We start from the raw sequence: 15,237 nt of genomic DNA, 5'->3' as shown, positions 1-15,237 counted from the left end.
CAGGCCAAACACAGCACCTTGGGTGGAAGATTAAGTATCGAGTACCATGAAACATATATGATGAGATGATCTTTCCGACTCTGTGATTTACCCTCCTTCAGCTCACAGTAGAATCAACAAGAGGATTCAACTAGTACACAATCATTCAAATGTATTTTAAGATTGCCTCAATCTAATTCGCCCGTCACCTCTGCCAGTCTCCGCCTTGTCTCGCCGTTTGGCGCAGGGATAACAAGCCACTAGAATCGCAATGGCATCCCAACAGCCAAATTATCGATCTCCAAACGCCAATGACGCAGACCAAATCGAGACCAGATCTCACAACCGTGCAAAGTAAAACGCAAATGGAATAGATAAAACGCGAAATGGCCGAATGTACGCGTAGCTCTGCAACTCTTCTCTATTCATTTCTTTTCCCACCCTTGACTCTGTTCTTCTACAGACCTAATTAACTGTACATGTTCTTCAAGAGCTTCCATGTTGTAAGCCGATCTCGAGTCACCACCAGAAGCTACTTGCAACCACTTTTTTCACAAACTCGAATTACTTCATCGACGCTCAATTTCTCCACCATGCCTCCAAAGGGTGCAAAACGCAAGACAGCTTCTCCTGTAGACAAAACCAACGGATCTACTGCTAAAAAGCCAAAGCATGAGACCAACAACGGAGATGTTCTTCGACAGCCCCATCCGTTCGCGTCAGAGGCTGAAGAATATGGCATCGTCCTACGACAATTTTATCCACATGAGATGAGCAACTCCCGAGCTCGTGCTTACAATTCTGATGAAATCACTCGACCAATCGAAGCGCTTGTTGCGGCTTTGGAAGAAACGGCTGGGGCTCGTAAACAAGTCAAGCCCAAGAACGCCGTGGTTCATTGGTTCAAGATGGATCTACGACATACTGACAATCGATCGCTTGCACTGGCCAGCGCCAAAGCGAAAGAGGCAAATGTTCCTCTTATTTGCATGTATATCGTGAGCCCTCAAGACTTTGAGGCTCATCTCACTTCACCCGTCAGGGTAGACTTTATGCTTAGGACGTTGAGCGTCCTGAAAGATGATCTGGCAGCCCTCGATATTCCGCTATATGTGGAAACAGTGGACAAGAGGAAACGCATTCCACATCGCATTTTAGAGCTTATGGAGGAATGGGGCAGTAACCATCTCTTTGCCAATATGGAATACGAAGTTGATGAGCTGCGACGAGAAGCTCAGATGATCCGCCACTTTGCAGAAAATGGCAAGTCATTTGAAGTCGTCCACGATACGTGCGTCGTGCCGCCAGGAGAGTTGCATAGCGGCTCTGGCAAGCAATACGCCGTATACACCCCTTGGTACCGAGCCTGGATGGCGCATATACACGAAAATCTGGACCTTTTAGAGCTTTACGATCGGCCAGAGAAGAATCCAGATGAAGGCCGGCAAAGGTTTCAGAAACTCTTTGACTGTCGCATTCCCGATGCACCAGAGAATAAACAACTGAGTGACGAAGAGAAAAAGAGATTTCGCACCCTGTGGCCGTGTGGTGAGCACGAAGCCATGTCCAGACTGGAGAATTTCTGCGAAGAGGCAATTGGCCACTATCACGATGAGCGAAACATTCCTGGAGATGAGGGCACATCTTGCCTGTCTGTCCACCTTGCAAGCGGGACAATCAGTTCAAGAACGTGTGTTCGAACGGCCAGAGACAGGAATAAAACCAAGAAACTGGACGGCGGGCATCAGGGCATACAGGTCTGGATTAGCGAAGTCGCTTGGCGAGACTTTTACAAGCACGTCCTAGTCAATTGGCCATATGTGTGGTAAGTGTGAAGAGAGATTCCTATAAATGAATTATTACTAAGAGCAAAACCAGCATGAACAAGCCGTTCAAACCCGAATATTCAAACATCAGGTGGTCCTATGATAAAGACCATTTCGCAGCATGGTGCGAGGGACGGACTGGTTTTCCCGTTGTCGACGCTGCGATGCGCCAGCTCAACCACGTGGGATACATGCATAACCGGTGCCGGATGATTGTTGCTTCGTTCCTGTCCAAGGATTTGCTCATCGACTGGCGTATGGGTGAGCGATACTTCATGGAGCATTTGATCGACGGTGATTTTGCCAGTAACAACGGCGGCTGGGGGTTCAGCGCCAGTGTCGGAGTCGATCCGCAACCCTACTTCCGTATCTTCAACCCGCTTCTCCAAAGCGAAAAGTTCGACCCTAACGGCACCTACATCCGGAAATGGGTTCCCGAGTTGAAAGAATTGACCGACAAGGAAATCCATGATCCGTATAATCGAGGTGCTGGAACCAAGGCGAAGAAACAGGGCTATCCTAAGCAGATTGTCGACCATAAAGGCGCAAGGGACCGTGCCTTGAGTGCCTACAAGGAAGGGCTCGAGAGTGGGATCTAGAGAAGGAAAATCAGGTCTAGGAGTGATTGTCTAGTAATTCTATAAGTCCAAATTAATACTGAAAAACTCATACTGAAATACTAAATATGTTTGACCCGTATCTGTACTATGACGAGCAACTTGAGCGCCACAGCTTTTTGAAGGCCAAATGTTTTCATCTTCGGCTCGAGGACTATCGAGGTAGTCCCAGAATCCCCGATCATAGAGAGCAGGTTGGTGCTCGTCCGAGGAGACTTTGCTAGCCGGTAGGTGTTTAATAGGATGATAAGAAATGTTCAATCAACGTCACGTCCGAATCGCATAGTTCCACGTCGCAAATAATTGTCTCGAAACGGAGCCAAAACGCCTTGAATTGGAATTGCTACATGCAGCCAACTCTAGTTTCCACGCCTGCCTTCATACCCGAGCTAGTCCCTGCAATCAGGTTAGTTAAACCTGATTCTTCCATATCCAAGGCTTCTCCTTTTTTCGGCATTGTTGTTGCGTTTTTTTGTACCTCTTCCAAATTTTTGTTTTGCAAAATTTATCGCTGAGCGCTCCAGACGCTCTTGACGAGGCCGTCACGCTGGGCCAATCGGTTCAGGGAGTCGTCGGACTCGCCCATGGCGCGGATGAAGCCGCAGAGGGCGTAGACGTGGTTCTCGCCGGGGACAGCGCGGCCGTTCTCGTCGACCTTGGCAATGGAGATCTGGACAGAGCCGTGGTCCTTGGCCTTGATGATGCGGTTGGTAGCGCTGCACTTGCGCGGGACGTAGCTGGAACAACAATCAGCATTTCGACATTCCTCCAACAATGCTGCGTCAAAATCTCCTTACAGGTCCACGATGTCGCCACGGTCGTTCTCCATTTCGGCTGTGTGGGAGGGGTGTAGTGGTGATGTAGAGGTGGTGATTTGGCGGGAAAAGTGTTGTCAAGAGCCGTTTGGTGGGATACAGCGAAAATTCGCCTAGGAAATTTGACATGGCCCATGAATTTCGTGGGGCGGGGAGGGCTTTCTGTGCGTCAGCTGACCCGTCATGTGACAGCGTGGCGTTCTCGCGCCTTGCGGATCGCCCCGCTTTTTGCCAGAAGCCTTCGGGAGGCGTCAGCGACTAATGGATACTAACTGATGTGAACGATTGTTGACAACCTCGCTGTGTTGTATGAGCAGGGCAAGGCGGGGATAAAAGAGACGGAATCGCAATCTATGCGCCGGAAGGCTTCCCAGACTTTTATAGCTGTGGCCTCACGAGTCCATTATCGTGCTGCGCGTCAACCATCTGAGATGCGCTTTGCGCTCTCGGAGATTTGCTGTCGGCGTGATGGCGTCTCCTAATGCCTTTATCCTGTCGCCATCACGAAGCAGCAACCAGAAATCTCGCTTCTTTCGCTCATCGTCGCCGGATTTGCCAGCCGTCGGAGACATCTTGTCACCTAATGCCAAAATTCGGCCTCTTAAACATGGCAACCAAGAGTTGGTCATCTCCTCCGACGAGGAGACGGAAATCAAGAAAACGGGCAACAAAGAGCATACCGAACCTCTTCTTGCTGGGCTGACTCCCTCAGTTTCAACCGGATCTCGCACCATGGAACCCGATGATAGTTCACTGTTCATTATTGAACCCCCTATCATGCATACACCAGAAGCTCGGAGACACCACGCAACACCTCCTAAATTCAGAGCAAAGTCGAGCTCTCCCGTGAAAGATGAGCGGTGGAAAATGTTCAAATCCAAAGCAGATAGTACAAAAAGTGAAATTGACGAGGCAACACCTATGGAAATGGACATTGTTGAGCCGCCCTCTGCTCAGCAGCCAACGTTCGACCCATCTTCTCCTGCAGTCAGAACCAAGTCTACACGGGCCGAAAACGATATCAATGAGCCGCTCATGCTAGAGCCGGCTACGCTTCGACGCCTTGACTGGACCCCTCCATCAAACAAGACCTCAACTATTCTTCCGCTACATTCCCCCACTATTGACGGCCTACATTCACCAGGAGAAGCCCAGGAAGCAGCCAAGAGCTTTGAGCAGATTCTCGAAGCCTACAAATGCACCATGGATAATCTGCAGCAAGATGCCAGCATGGCCTCGGATTCAGATACCTCCATACTAAGAAAGCGGAAACTCGTCGAGCTTGTCACGACCTCTGCAGCACCTACAGAACCGTCTCCTGGGGTGAAAACCAAGGCTCCTGTGAAGCAGAAAGCACCGAAGAAAAAGCCACGCACACTGACGGAAATTGCAACGTCGGCATATAGAGTTCCAGATCCTTCAGAACCAGCGTCTCTAATCCTAGATGACGACGCTACAAGCACAACCAAGGAGTCTGATGCTCCAACCACTAAAGGGGGAAGCAAAGCGAAGCCGAGGAAGAGGATATCCAAGGGTGCAGCTAAGAAGAAGAAGAAAGCAACTCCACCCCCACGGCCAATTCTATTACCTCCAACAGAGGCGCTCAAAGAAGTTGCAAGGCAAGATTTTGTGTTTGGAACATCAAGCCAACTAGCAATTGAAAATTCGCCCACTTTTCTACGAGAACTTCACGCTGCAATGAGACGCTCGAATCAAACCGAGTATATAGATCTCGATACTCCTCTAAATAGCGACGGTATCGAGCCTCCGGAAAGGAAGAGGCTATGGGCCGCTGCTGCTCGCGATGTTGACGGAGATTTATTCGACCTTGAGATGAGCAGAATTATAGAAAGGTCATCTCAGCTGCTGCCTGCGATATCTGACGACGATCCATTTGGTTACACCGGCGTTGACAGAAAGACGACTACGTCCGCCGTGAGTGTCAATGGAGTCGATACTAGTTTACAAAACGAGTCCCTCGTTCACTCTGCCGTTGTTCCGCAGCACAAAAACATTGAGCCTATCCAATTAGTGGACGAGGACTCTATGCTAATAGGTAGTGATATCTCTACTGGATCACCGATACAACGGCGCATCAAATCTGCTGCCAATAGTCAACCCATAGAACCAAATGACACTTGCAAAGACGGTGATCCGCAGCAAGCCGAGCAAGCTGTTTCAAAACCCTCCTTCGAATTATTCACAGATGCCCAACTCTCTAAAGAAATCGCCTCCTACGGTTTCAAGGCGGTCAAGTCGCGGCAAGCCAAAATATCCCTGTTGGAGCAGTGCTGGCAAGGCAAAAACCAGTTAGAGCATCCCAGTTCTAAGAGAACGTTTACTACCTCTGCCGCTGCAGCAGGAAATGCTACAAATAATGAGGTCAAAACCCCTCGAGGACGACCAAGGAAGAATAGTGCCAGCTCACCTGAGGTGCACGAACCTCCACCATCTGCACAGGCGCCTGTTTCACCATTAAAACGGCGAGGGAGACCCAAGAAGGCCGCTTCCACCACCAAAGGCACCACGGCGAGCACTTCCAAAAGCAAAAAGGTGTCGACGAAGACTACAGCGGAAGCATCCACGACGCCAAAGCGCAAACCAGCGGCTGCCAAAGTCGTTGTGGAGATTCCGGATTCCGAATCCGATAGCGATCTCGGCATGTCGCCGAATCCGAGCTCATCTCCCGAGTCTGGCTTTTCACCGCCGCCAGCAGTTGACCTCTCCCTGTCACTCATGGACGATACGGATCCATCGCTGGCACTCACTTCAACTCAGGATCGGTCTCTCAGCTACGAGTACATCACTAAAGCTGTACAATCGGCGCCGAGGACAACCGATCCGGCAAACCCTTCATGGCACGAGAAGATGTTGCTCTACGATCCAATCGTGCTGGAAGATTTCACTACGTGGCTGAATTGCGGGCAGTTGACACGCGTGGGCTTTGATGGAGAAGTGAGCACCATGGAAGTGAAGCAGTGGTGCGAGTCAAAGAGTATATGCTGCCTATGGAAAGTGAATCTGCGTGGTAAAGAAAGGAAACGATATTAATACAACAAGAGCATTGATACGGACGTATAGGAGTTTTGGCGGGTTATATATTTTCTCTTCCTCTTTTTTTCTATAGCCTTTTTACGATGTTGTATACAAGATTTTGTATAGTATATGTTATGATGCTTCTCACGACGCAACGTTATTTAAATGCTATTTATTACTCATGATCTTTACAGCATACTCGTATTAGCGCTGCCCTTGGCCCATTTTATCTCCGCGTGAGATGAGATCGGGGCCCCATTTCTCGGAGCACGGAGTATTAGAGCCAAGATGGTGGCCTTCCCCGCAAAATTGAACCGTCGAACCGGACCTCGGCTCGTCGCGACTCCGTGCAAATCATCAGCGAGATCAAAACACCCCCTACAAATCTCACCCCCAATTCGCCGGCTTCTCTTTCTCACTCTCTCTGTTTCAATGAATCTGGTCTCGTGTGCCGTCACCAGATCGTTGCCTCGTCGTGTCAGCAGCTTGGCTTCATCCGCACACAGACCGACCATTGAGCATCTCCACGCAATCCAGCTCACCACCATCATGGCCTCAAAATCGCCCACCTGGACGCGTCTCTACTCGTCGCCCGCATCGCCCCAGAAGGAGGAAGGAAAAGACCCCAAAGCAGCGAAGAAGCCGATTCCAGAGCCGCGGCCGAGTTCTTCCATTGTGCTGCTTTCTCCCACCAACGAGGTCCTGCTGCTGCATCGGGTCAAGACTTCGACTTCGTTTGCTTCGGCGCATGTGTTTCCTGGAGGGAATTTGGATGCGTTTCATGATGGCGATATTCCGGCTCCTGGAGCGGAGGATCGGCATGTTGATGGCCCGGCGTATAGGCTAGGTGCTATTCGGGAGTGCTTTGAGGAGACGGGCATTTTACTCGCTAATAAGGATGGCCGGTTGGTTGATTTGCCGCAGCAGGAGAGGGATGAGGCGAGGAAGAGGATTCACGGGAGCCAAATCAAGTTTGCGGACTATTTGAAGTCGATTGGTGCAGAACCTGACCTAGGTATGTTGAATGAGAATATCTCTCAATGCTCACTAGCTGTTAACAATGTGCGTTAGATGGGCTCGTACCTTTCACGAGGTGGGTAACTCCCGTAGGGGTCCCAAAGCGCTTCACCACTCAGATGTACTTGTATTTGATCCCCATCTCACGCACCGGCGTGCCATCTGAGATGCTGGTCCCAACGCCCGATGGTGGAATCGAACACACTGAGGCTTTATTCGCTCCTCCGCAGACGTTCCTTTCCCGCGTCGCTGCTAATAAGATGATCCTGTTCCCACCACAATACTACATTCTCTCGCTTCTCACAAAGTTTCTCAAAGGTCCTACGGCTTCAGTAGAAGAGGGACCTGTGTACTATACGAAGCAGCGCAGAGCGCTACTCAAGTTTTTGAGATCGACTCCCACGGCGGATACGGACAAGGGGAAAGCGCACGTCACGTCGAACATTTCGTGGGCTGACAAGGTGATGAGCCCGTACCACTTGTTTGTCAGGAAGAGTGATAAGAGGGTTGTTTTGGGTCTGGAAAAGCCGGGTCTTGAGCTCAGGGATTCGGATAGGGGAGGTGATTGGGAGAGAGTTGTGTTGGTGAGCTTTGGCAAAGCTGGTCCTTCTCAGGTGGAAGTTCGCTTGAGAGAGGATGTTTTGAGGGAAGAAAAAGAGGCTTCTCCTGAAGGGTCGAAGCTGTGAGGCTATAGAATTAGTGAGGATGAGTTGATGCTGGTGACTGTAAATAGAAGGCGAATTATATCATTTCCATTATAGAGATGTATTGTGTAGCTAGAAATAATAAACGCACTCATCTCGTGCCCAAAAAAATAAGCTGGAAATGCTACCTCTTTGTATTCCGCATAAATGCCCACTCATCTTCGTCTCTTGCGGCGGGAGTCAACAGTTGCTCCGTCAATCTCGCAAATAGCTCCGAGTTTCTTTCCACAGCCTTTGTATTTCGTTCTAAGGCTCTGGTGTTCTCAGTTACAATCCTTGCGTGGGTCTCTAATGCCTCCATAAACCGGTCCCGATCCATATCCTGGTGGCTCATTCTTCTATTGGAGCTTCCCGCCGGTATCTCCAAAATATCTGGCAATTCGTTATTTGGAACGGCTGGTGGATCGTGAGCTTCGTGCCTTGCGGCGTGTGGCTTATCCTGTTTCTGTATGACAGGCTTGGGAGCATTCCTGTGCTCGGCATTGCTTTTGCCGCCTGTATCCTCGGGCAGTGTTCGCTTCCGTTTGCCCAATAGGGGATCACTCAGTTCATCTTGAGAGGCGGGAGCTATGCTTGGATTCTTCTCTTGTTCAGTCTTTTGTGGCCTGGTCTGCTCTTTTTCAGCCTTGAATGGCATAGTATAGTCCTCATTGTAAGCATACGAGCTAAAGTTGGCTCTCGGGTATTTCATTCGAATGAGCCTCATCATTTTTTTGCTCTTGAAGAGAAGCCCCTTGTAGATAATGCGGAGAGCAACATAATGTGCCCACGTCACTTTGGTACTGGTCATGTTTCTGGTGATCCAATGATTTGTGATTTTGCCAATTGTTGACGGCGCCAGTGAAGCATGTTCGACGAGATGTGGCCAAGCTTCACAGGCCTCATCATCCCAGGTCTTGTAATTTGCCATGAACGCATCTTTCATCCGTTTGTAGAGCGTCTTTTCTTCTGAAGATGTAAACATGAATGGTGGGTATGAGGGCTCTTCTTCTTCCGCCTCTTGTCTGGCTGTTTTCGTTGTCGGAGGCATGGTTGGATATGTAAAAGCTACTAAAGTTTAGTATCAGTAATTCGGGATGAGAAAAGTGTATAAAATATGCACAGACTGATGGTCTTCAAATTGTTGAGGCAAGGTTGGAGAGGGCGGATCGACAATTTTAAACCTTACTCAAGTTTAAGCAGATGTGAAAGCAAAGTGAGCGATAGAGAGGGGTAAAATCGGAAGATCGGAAGAGTCATTTTAAGATGGATGAAGGGTGAGAGAGTGAGAGAAAGATATTTATCGCTATCGATATTTTGCCCAAGGCGGTCGAGGCACTTGTGCTCTGCTCATGCCACCACCCGTGATGGACAGCATCGCGGCCTGATATAAGAGGCAGTAAGTCTCTCTCTGAACTTTCTCTGGTGGGAGATGGGAAATTATTCCCAGCTGCTCGAGGAATTCAAAGCTGAGATTGGGCGACTCGTTTAGAAGAGCTACTAGGCAGGAGACTGAGAGGGAGCATGAAATCAGATCGAAGACATATTTCTCTAATTCACCTAGTAGCGCTACATCTCGCTACTATCTCAAATCTAGATATCTCGAGGGATGTCGCGACTAGGTGAAATGAAAATATTCAATTAATGAACCGTATCTAATAATACGAGTCAAATCATACAGTTCCCCCAAGGCAAGGATATTTATACAGGGTAGGCTAGGTGCTTCTATCATCAGATTGTGAGCATGCTATTTGAAGTTTAAGACTGACATGTCGACATGTAAAAATAGAATATTTTATCCAGTCAGATTTTATTGAGACAAGATACAGAGTATGCTAAGAGAGCTTGGACCCTATGCTACGAAAAAATTGGGAAAGAGCTGAGAATCTCTATCACATGGTACCAAATCCATCAAGGTACTAGGGAAAGATGCACATGCAGCAACGGGATTCTACAGCTGGAATGCAGAGAGACGAAAAAGGGAAGTAAAATATCGACAGAACGAATGAGAGTGAAAAGAGAAAAGGCTTAGTGCGGTCCCAGCGCCGGGTCTTTGCGTCCTGCGTGCATTTGAGCAAGTTTTGAATCGTCGCACAAGTTGGATCGTGAAACCCCAAAGAGGCCATGAAACGCGTGTCAACACGAGAGACAAGTGGTGTGAATCCTAACAAGGCAATCCATCTCGAAGATCAGGTTGCTTCAGATGCATGAAACATTTATAAACAAATTTGTAAAAAACACATAGATCGAACATTTTATTCATCAAGTTTCTTGACTAAGCATGATATCACTCCTTCAAGAAGAGATGCACCCAATCTCTCTCCCATCTCATCATCCTCTCGGAACCAACCCGGTGCGAATAAACCTCGGCAAGCAACTCTTTCCCCCCAAACCAAGGTGGCGGTAAACAAAATGGAAATTATTTGCTCAGACCACAAAGAAATCAGCAAACTAAGAACCGAATTATCGAAAAAATGGGCCAACTAAACAGACTCTTGGCTTCCCATTTGCTGCAGTCCATTATGCTCAAAACAAGCTTAATCGCCTGCTAGCTCCAGGTCCCCTCCTCCCTTGATGTCTTGAGTGCCACATGGCTTGTGTTCCTGGACTTTGTTTTCATTCCCCGTTTGCAGTTTGTGGATATATAAGTATGCTGTGCAATCCCAATCTTTAGCTAGCACTGTCTTTACTCATCTGCACTTGGTCCTTTGCCCTCTTCTTTTCTCTCCGCCTTTCCTAACCATCCATCTCTTCTTCATCTATCAAACATGGCTTTCAAGACTCTCCTGTTAGGCCTGGCCGCCGCACAAGCCGTCACTGCGCACTTCAGTGTTGTGTATCCCGAGTGGCGAGCCGATACCCTCGCTGAGAAAAACATGGACAAGTACAGCCAATGGGATTATCCTTGTACGTCTCCCCCCAAAAAACACCACAAGCTCACCTCGTTCCATCTCCCCCCTTCCTACCTACAACAAGAAATCCTTTTCTCACTAACAATCCATCACATAAAATAGGCGGCGGAGTTCCCTACAAAGCCGGCAACATCACCAACTGGCCCCTTGAAGGAGGCTCCATCGAGCTCGAACTTCATCACCCCTGGACATACCTCTTCATCAACCTCGGCCTGGGCGCAAACACCACAAACTTCAACATCTCCCTCACCCCTGACCTCCTCAACGTCACCGGCAAGGGCACTCTCTGCATCGACAAGCTGCCCGTGACCCTTGACGATATCGCCAACGGAACTCTGGCGTCTATTCAGGTGGTCACGAGTGGTGATTCTGGCAGCGCCTTGTATAACTGCGCCGATATTCGATTCACCACTAATGCTGGGGGCCTGAGCAACTGCTCGACTTCGGACGGCATGGTTGTGCACACAATCAAGGAGCAGCAGGAAAATGGTACTTCCCAGGATGGCGCCACTGATACAGAGGACAAGAAGAATGCTGCTGGCCTTTTGGGTACCGACAAGACTGTTCTGACAACAGTTGTTGGCCTGGCGGTTGCATTCTCTCTGGGGCTGGGCATCTAGAGGTGGATATACGAGATGGATTGGAAGATATACGACATAGATGAACAAAAGAACACGTCAGATACCACGAATTGAAAGATAATGATATTAATGCAGTAGCGAGATCTGCCAACTCCTGATGCGTATGCTTTCTGCCAATGTTGCCATGCGAAGGTCAAATAATAATAGTACAAGAAATGTAAAACTATGTACATGTGGTTTCTCCAATGTTCAGGTATCATGAGCAAAAAATCTCGAGAGGAGAGAGCAAACAGAAAAAGGAAAAAAAGAAAAGAAAGAAAAACAAGCAGGAAAAAGAAAAGGAGGATGGTCGTCGATTTCTTCTTCCCTGCTTCAGTCAGTCATTGCCGAAACGCATACCTGCATGCTGCTTACTCCATTTGATGTCCCATCTTGTGCCGCTTCAAATACGCTTGCCATCTGCGCTTGTAAATGTCGTATATATATACTTCCGAAATGAACTCCAGATCCCAATGTTGACTGTCAAAATGTTTGAAAAGAAGATAACCCGAAATGATGAAAATGCAAAGGGTAAAAACAAATATGAAACTGTAAGAGGAAAAGAAGAAAAACCTCTTGAAGACATCTAAGTCTTGTATGCTTCGTCTTCTTTAGCGAGCTGTATTCGTCTGCTCTAGAGCGAGTTCTCTGACGATTCTTTCCATTGTGATGCGCTGGGCTGGATTTGGCGCCAGCATATCCTTTACCAATCGTTCTAAGCGATCCTTGGAGTTTAGTTTCTCTCTTGCTTCGTAAATCTCCGTCAGCCAGTCCCGCATCTGGTTTACAGCAGGCTGGCCATTGCCGTATTGCTTATAGGAAACAGGCGCCGCTTGGCCGTGGATCTGCGCAATTTGCCAGTATAGCGGCTTGGGATGTTGTCTGCGCGCGCGCGAATCTGGGAATTTAATGAAGCGCATTGTGTACAGCATCGTGACGCCCAAAGCCCAAACGTCTGAGGCTGGGCCTCGGCTTTTGCGAGTGATGAACTCAGGTGGGATGTAGTACGGAGTGCCACCCCCAGAAGGCGAGCTTGCTGCCAATGTGGTCAGTCCAAAGTCGCATAGCACGGCACCACGCTCGGGCGAATACAGGATATTCGCGGGCTTGATATCATTGTGTACCAGTTTGCGACCATGGAGGTAGCTGAGGGCGCTAGAAATATCACGTAGAATTCGAATGGAGTCTTCTCGTGTTCCTACAAACTCATCATCGCCCTTGTTTCTCCACCGGGCAGCGGCAGTAAGGTCCTTGGCATCGATGTGCTCCATGTAGAGACTCAGAAATCTGGCGTCACCCCCGTAGTAGCGTACAATAGATTCGTGTTGCAGGTCCTGTTGGCTTTGGCACTCTCGTAGCCACATGTCTGCTTGGCGGATGACGTTCCGTTCATGTACCAGTGGTTTGTTGTCTGGGTTTGCAACTCTGGTCTTGAGGACCTTGACAGTGACTATGTTGTTCGGCACTTGGGAGTGTGACGCAGTGTAGACTGCTGACAGAGCCGTCTGTGCAATGGGCTCGCGCTTGGTCAGCTGATATTCGTCAAGTTCACAGACACTGGGTACGGCAATCGTTTCGCCTTGTCCTGCATCCAAGAGAGCATGGCCAGTGGACGCAGCCAGTTCCTTGCCTTCCCTCGCGTTAGGAAGGGGGAAGACAAGGGGCTCTGCCGGACCTAAAAACATGATGACGCCGTCATCGGCTCCATTGCCGGCATCCGAGATGCGGCGTTTGGCTCTTTTTATGTCTTCATCCGGGGTAAGGGCTCTCTTCATGCTTGTGTTGACCTGGTCGGAAGTGATGAATGATACTGATGGTGAAAGCGAGTCCTCGGGCACTGCTAAGGAAATTGGCTCCTGGTAAATCGTAATGGGCCGCTTTTCCAGAATGCGAAAGTCCAGTACCGCAATATCTCGCACTTTGATCCTAAAGGTGCCTGGTCTGAGGCCCTTGGCGAGACCCGGGTTGATGACATGGCGTTCGCTGGGTGGAGGGCTGCCGGCGGCGGAATGAGATAGTATACGGCCGAGCAAGATGGGCACATCCGATCTGTTCAGGAAGATGACTTTGTCGCTGGCAGGATCGTAATAGAGTTCACACCACAGTGGCGGCCGTGACAAGTCGTCTTCGGCAGACCCCGGTATCCTGACTGAGAATTTGATGTCCTTGGAGGTCTGAGTCACCGCCAGGACTTTGTGTTCAGGCTTGTCCGAGGAAGCCACTTCGGCGCGGAGAGCTAGCCACTGGCAATTGTCGCTGCCGGGGCTCACTGAGCGCGTGCCGGGAAGCTTGGTGAGAGGCCGCACGAGGATGCGGATGCCTTGCTTGTGGTGGTGATCCTCAACTTGCAAGACGTCCAGCGGGACAGCCTCTGGATCTGCGGGGATACTTGGCTCATCGACTCCGACGCCGTGGAATCGGGCCTCGATTTCTGACTGGGAAAAGGGCTCTGTCTTCTCCTCCGAGACCCCCTCCGAGGGCTCGGCCCTGGATTCGAACATGAGAATGGCAGATGGTGCCTTACCAAAGGCCCATGTACCGGTTGGTGATGCAAATGTGTCTACAAGACAGCACCGAAGTGGTGATGAGCAACAGTGAGTGCCTCAGAAATAAGAGGGGAGCAGGCAGGCAGGCAAGGCAGGCAGGCTGGTTGGGCGGGTAGGTGGAAATAAGCGTGCGGGAAGGGCTGAAGCCTGAGGGTATGTTGGATGTAGTAGTACTCAGAAGCCTGATGCAGCTCCAACAGGCACTCGTCCAGGCAGAAGCCGGTCGAGAGGGAACAGGAACAGAGTGTGGGAAAATAAGGCAGAAGAGCTGCAGCGGGGTCAACGGAAGGGTTGCTTGTGCAAGATGTGTCACAGCGGCAGCGAGTAATAAACAGCACAACCGGTGGTAGGATTTGGTTGAAAAAGGAGAGAAAAGAGGCCAGCTTTCGTCCAGGCGCACAATAAATGCAAGGAACGAGCAGCCAAAGCGCTATATCATGGTCATGGTCATGGTAGCCAGTGTCAGATGTTGCAGGCCTGGTGATGGAGTCTCAGCCGCTACAAGCAGTCATGGACAGGTACAAATAGGAACGCTTGAAAATGGAAAAAAAGGCAGCCAACCACCAAGCCAGTGGGCACCGGGTGCCTTGCGGACCGCGGACGAGACACTGGACTGCACGCGATGAGCAGCGACGGGGCGGGAACTAGATTGCTAGATTAACAAGCCAGCAGCTGGTTGGTTCTAGCCTTCTAGCCCCCCAGAAGAGAAGCGGGAGCTGCTTGTCTGTGAGTGCTCGGGAGGGCCACACGGAGCCCTGACAAGGCGGGATTGGTAAGTTGGACCTGGGGCAGAACAGGCCTAGAGAGAGAATGGCCAGACGATGGAATGAGGCGGAGCGGCGTTCATTAGACTGCGCCTCTTGGAGCATATTCCGCAAGGCCTCTCACTCACTACCCCGTATTCCACGAGGCCATCTGACCCAGCGATAGGCTTGAAAGTATCATTTGCGCCAGCACTTGCTGTGTAGTGACCTGTCGGCTATCTGTGACAGCGCTTGCTGACGAAACAAACTTTGGTATTCATCACATTTCTCACTGCGATACGGAGTAGTGGTAAAGTAAATGGCATCAATAGATCAGGCAGGGTCGGTAGCAAGCAAATGATGAGAACAGATTGCATGCGCGCAACTCACCAGATCTCTCTTTCACGTTGGTGCTGTGAAGCCATCGACCGCATGAGGGACAG

At 49.8% G+C, this 15,237-nt stretch overlaps 6 protein-coding genes across 6 annotated transcripts; 3 read left to right on the top strand and 3 right to left on the bottom strand.

The window, feature by feature from the left end:
• Nucleotides 1-572: 572 nt before the first annotated feature.
• On the top strand, nucleotides 573-2,404 carry T069G_03265 (FAD binding domain of DNA photolyase domain-containing protein; the record flags this gene model as incomplete). The annotated part of the gene is made up of 2 exons (XM_056170475.1): nucleotides 573-1,804; nucleotides 1,858-2,404. The coding sequence occupies 2 exons, from the start codon at nucleotides 573-575 to the stop codon at nucleotides 2,402-2,404; spliced, it is 1,779 nt and encodes a 592-aa protein (XP_056031367.1).
• A 523-nt stretch (nucleotides 2,405-2,927) lies between these two features.
• On the bottom strand, nucleotides 2,928-3,251 carry T069G_03264 (ribosomal protein s21e domain-containing protein; the record flags this gene model as incomplete). Its single annotated transcript, XM_056170474.1, has 2 exons — nucleotides 2,928-3,159; nucleotides 3,220-3,251. The coding sequence occupies 2 exons, from the start codon at nucleotides 3,249-3,251 to the stop codon at nucleotides 2,928-2,930; spliced, it is 264 nt and encodes an 87-aa protein (XP_056031366.1).
• Nucleotides 3,252-3,705: 454 nt separating this feature from the next.
• Nucleotides 3,706-7,976, top strand: T069G_03263 (slx4 endonuclease domain-containing protein; the record flags this gene model as incomplete). The annotated part of the gene is made up of 4 exons (XM_056170473.1): nucleotides 3,706-5,536; nucleotides 5,597-6,265; nucleotides 6,542-7,288; nucleotides 7,345-7,976. 4 exons carry the CDS (start codon nucleotides 3,706-3,708, stop codon nucleotides 7,974-7,976), a joined length of 3,879 nt encoding a protein of 1,292 aa, XP_056031365.1.
• A 142-nt stretch (nucleotides 7,977-8,118) lies between these two features.
• Nucleotides 8,119-9,024, bottom strand: T069G_03262 (uncharacterized protein; the record flags this gene model as incomplete). The annotated part of the gene is made up of 1 exon (XM_056170472.1): nucleotides 8,119-9,024. One exon carries the CDS (start codon nucleotides 9,022-9,024, stop codon nucleotides 8,119-8,121), a length of 906 nt encoding a protein of 301 aa, XP_056031364.1.
• Nucleotides 9,025-10,741: 1,717 nt separating this feature from the next.
• On the top strand, nucleotides 10,742-11,505 carry T069G_03261 (uncharacterized protein; the record flags this gene model as incomplete). Its single annotated transcript, XM_056170471.1, has 2 exons — nucleotides 10,742-10,880; nucleotides 10,988-11,505. The coding sequence occupies 2 exons, from the start codon at nucleotides 10,742-10,744 to the stop codon at nucleotides 11,503-11,505; spliced, it is 657 nt and encodes a 218-aa protein (XP_056031363.1).
• A 784-nt stretch (nucleotides 11,506-12,289) lies between these two features.
• T069G_03260 (protein kinase domain-containing protein) lies at nucleotides 12,290-14,006 on the bottom strand (the record flags this gene model as incomplete). The annotated part of the gene is made up of 2 exons (XM_056170470.1): nucleotides 12,290-12,350; nucleotides 12,433-14,006. 2 exons carry the CDS (start codon nucleotides 14,004-14,006, stop codon nucleotides 12,290-12,292), a joined length of 1,635 nt encoding a protein of 544 aa, XP_056031362.1.
• Nucleotides 14,007-15,237: the final 1,231 nt, after the last annotated feature.

The sequence above is a fragment of the Trichoderma breve genome, chromosome 2 (assembly GCF_028502605.1).
Source record: "Trichoderma breve strain T069 chromosome 2, whole genome shotgun sequence".
NCBI lineage: Eukaryota > Fungi > Ascomycota > Sordariomycetes > Hypocreales > Hypocreaceae > Trichoderma > Trichoderma breve.
The sequence above is the reverse complement of the archived record's forward strand: the minus strand, read 5'-3'. Positions and strand labels throughout refer to the sequence as shown.